Source organism: Nanorana parkeri, unplaced genomic scaffold (genome assembly GCF_000935625.1).
Source record: "Nanorana parkeri isolate BGI_ZX_2015 unplaced genomic scaffold, ASM93562v1 scaffold371, whole genome shotgun sequence".
Taxonomy (NCBI): domain Eukaryota; kingdom Metazoa; phylum Chordata; class Amphibia; order Anura; family Dicroglossidae; genus Nanorana; species Nanorana parkeri.
The window spans coordinates 658,928-660,213 of record NW_017306639.1 but is presented as its reverse complement, the minus strand read 5'-3'; the positions used below and the strand labels follow the sequence as shown (position 1 = coordinate 660,213).

Sequence of the window (1,286 nt, the reverse complement as noted above, 5' to 3'; positions counted from 1 at the left end):
AAAAAACAAAAAACTACACAGCCTTTCGCCAACAGAGAAACCAGAAATTTGTCGGGGAAATCAGTTTTGCACAAATCACTCCGCCCCCCCACCGGGAGCATCACTAAGCAGGATGTAAATAATGACGCCATTGGCCTGGAGCCAGTGAATTCACTTGCAGCATGCTTGGTTCCCATAGGCTGGTGAAGCAGAATGAAAGCCAGGCGAGCAGCAACAGAGGCCACCAATGGCAGCCTCCACTTGTAGATCCTCTACAACCTCCCAGACTCGTTCCGTTCATATCTAACACATCTGACTTTCCCTTATGAGTCACATGACGCTCCTCTGTTGCACAAAGCTGATCGGCCGGCTCCTCATGAACACTCGCAGATGGAAACACGCAGAACTATGCAGATCGGCTGGTTGAGGCTTTCCGCGTCTGCTGACATAGTTATATACCTTTGCAGGATTGTATAAGATATGGCGTTGGATAGACCCACCTTACAGCTCCAGGGCGGGGGTGTCACACAGAGGGATCCTCTTCCCATGAACGGTGTGGTCCTGTCTGGAAGGAGAAAACGGAAAGATGTTATCAGAATGGAGCGACGCTGGTCGGACTCAATGCTTTATCCAACAACAACAATGTTCACCTATTGCAGCCGGTCTTCCTTATTATAGTTTGTGGTTTCATAGGGAACGCCCCCAACCTATTACTGCAATAAGGAAAGCAACAACCGCTGCTCACGGGGAAAGGGTTTGAAGGTTCATTTAGAAAAGTTACAAAGTATTATTATTATGCAGGATTTATATGGCGCCAACAGTGTGCGCAGCGCTGTACACTATAGGGAAGACATTACAATCACAATGCAATACAATACAAGATGGTAAGGAGGGCCCTGCCCCCGAGGGCTTACACTCTAAAAGGGGAGGGGCCAGTGATACATGAGGAGGGAGCTGCGCGGTGATGATTGTATGAGAACGTGATGGTTCAGTTGTTAGGTTGAGGTGGGATCGGCTTCCCTGAAGAGATAAGTCTTAAGGGATCGCCTAAAGGCAGTCAGTGTGGGAGATAGACGGACAGGTTGGGGTAAAGAGTTCCAGAGGATGGGGGAGACTCTAGTGACGTCCCGGAGGCGAGCATGGGAGGAGTTGACGAGGGAGCTGGAAAGCAGGAGGTCATTTGAAGAGGATGGAAGCAAGTGCAGGGATTGGTAGAGGGGGGTGGGGGATGGAAGCCAGTGCAGGGATTGACAGAGGGGGATGAGGGATGGAAGCCAGGGGTTGGATTGATAGGGGGGGGGGGGGGA

At 50.7% G+C, this 1,286-nt stretch overlaps 1 protein-coding gene across 1 annotated transcript in view; it reads right to left on the bottom strand.

The window, feature by feature from the left end:
* Positions 1–1,286, bottom strand: part of LOC108789040 (glial cell line-derived neurotrophic factor-like) — a 39,378-nt gene that overhangs the window by 4,224 nt on the left and 33,868 nt on the right. Inside the window, exon 3 of the mRNA XM_018558964.1 lies at positions 480–544. Within this exon, the coding sequence (XP_018414466.1) occupies positions 480–544 (65 nt within the window). The remainder of the gene's footprint in view (positions 1–479; positions 545–1,286) is intronic.